The sequence below is a fragment of the Rhincodon typus genome, chromosome 48, assembly GCF_021869965.1.
Source record: "Rhincodon typus isolate 14 chromosome 48, sRhiTyp1.1, whole genome shotgun sequence".
NCBI lineage: Eukaryota > Metazoa > Chordata > Chondrichthyes > Orectolobiformes > Rhincodontidae > Rhincodon > Rhincodon typus.
Genome location: NC_063379.1, coordinates 4,435,619 through 4,436,076, shown reverse-complemented (window position 1 = coordinate 4,436,076; position 458 = coordinate 4,435,619). Strand labels below are relative to the sequence as shown.

The following is a 458-nucleotide window of genomic DNA, read 5'->3' as shown; positions in this document are numbered from 1 at the left end:
CAGACTGTAACGCTGTGATAGTCTGTAACAGACTGTGATAGACTGTAATAGTGGGTTGACTGTAATTCTCTGGTGACTCAGACAATGCCCTCCAAGTCACTGTGACCTCTGCTGGGAGGTGGTGACCTTTTGATGGACGGTGGCGGTGTCCAATCAGTGGCGGGGTCTCACCGGACCGGAGTGTTCCTGGCCAATGGGCTGTTGGCAGGGGGCGGGCCGGTGGCGGTCTCCTTGGTAACGGGGCCTAGTCCGGCTCGGTGCAGCCTCGGGGACCATGGCCATCCTGACGCCGCTGCTCGCTTTCCTCTACCAACTGCCCCGCTTCTACCGCTGGCTGCTGCGGCCTTACTATGTGGCGTCCGCCGCTCTCAGCGTGGCCTTCCTGGCCGCCCGCAAACTGCCGCCTCTGTGCCGCGGCCTGCCCAGTGACCGGGAGGACGGCAACCCGTGTGACTTCG

At 62.7% G+C, this 458-nt stretch overlaps 1 protein-coding gene across 1 annotated transcript in view; it reads left to right on the top strand.

Annotated features, from left to right (window-relative positions):
• Nucleotides 1–218: 218 nt before the first annotated feature.
• tmx2b (thioredoxin-related transmembrane protein 2b) overlaps nucleotides 219–458 on the top strand; it is a 22,385-nt gene continuing 22,145 nt past the window's right edge. The window contains exon 1 of the mRNA XM_048620799.1: nucleotides 219–457. Coding sequence (XP_048476756.1) covers nucleotides 275–457 — 183 coding nt within the window. The 5' untranslated portion in view covers nucleotides 219–274. The remainder of the gene's footprint in view (nucleotide 458) is intronic.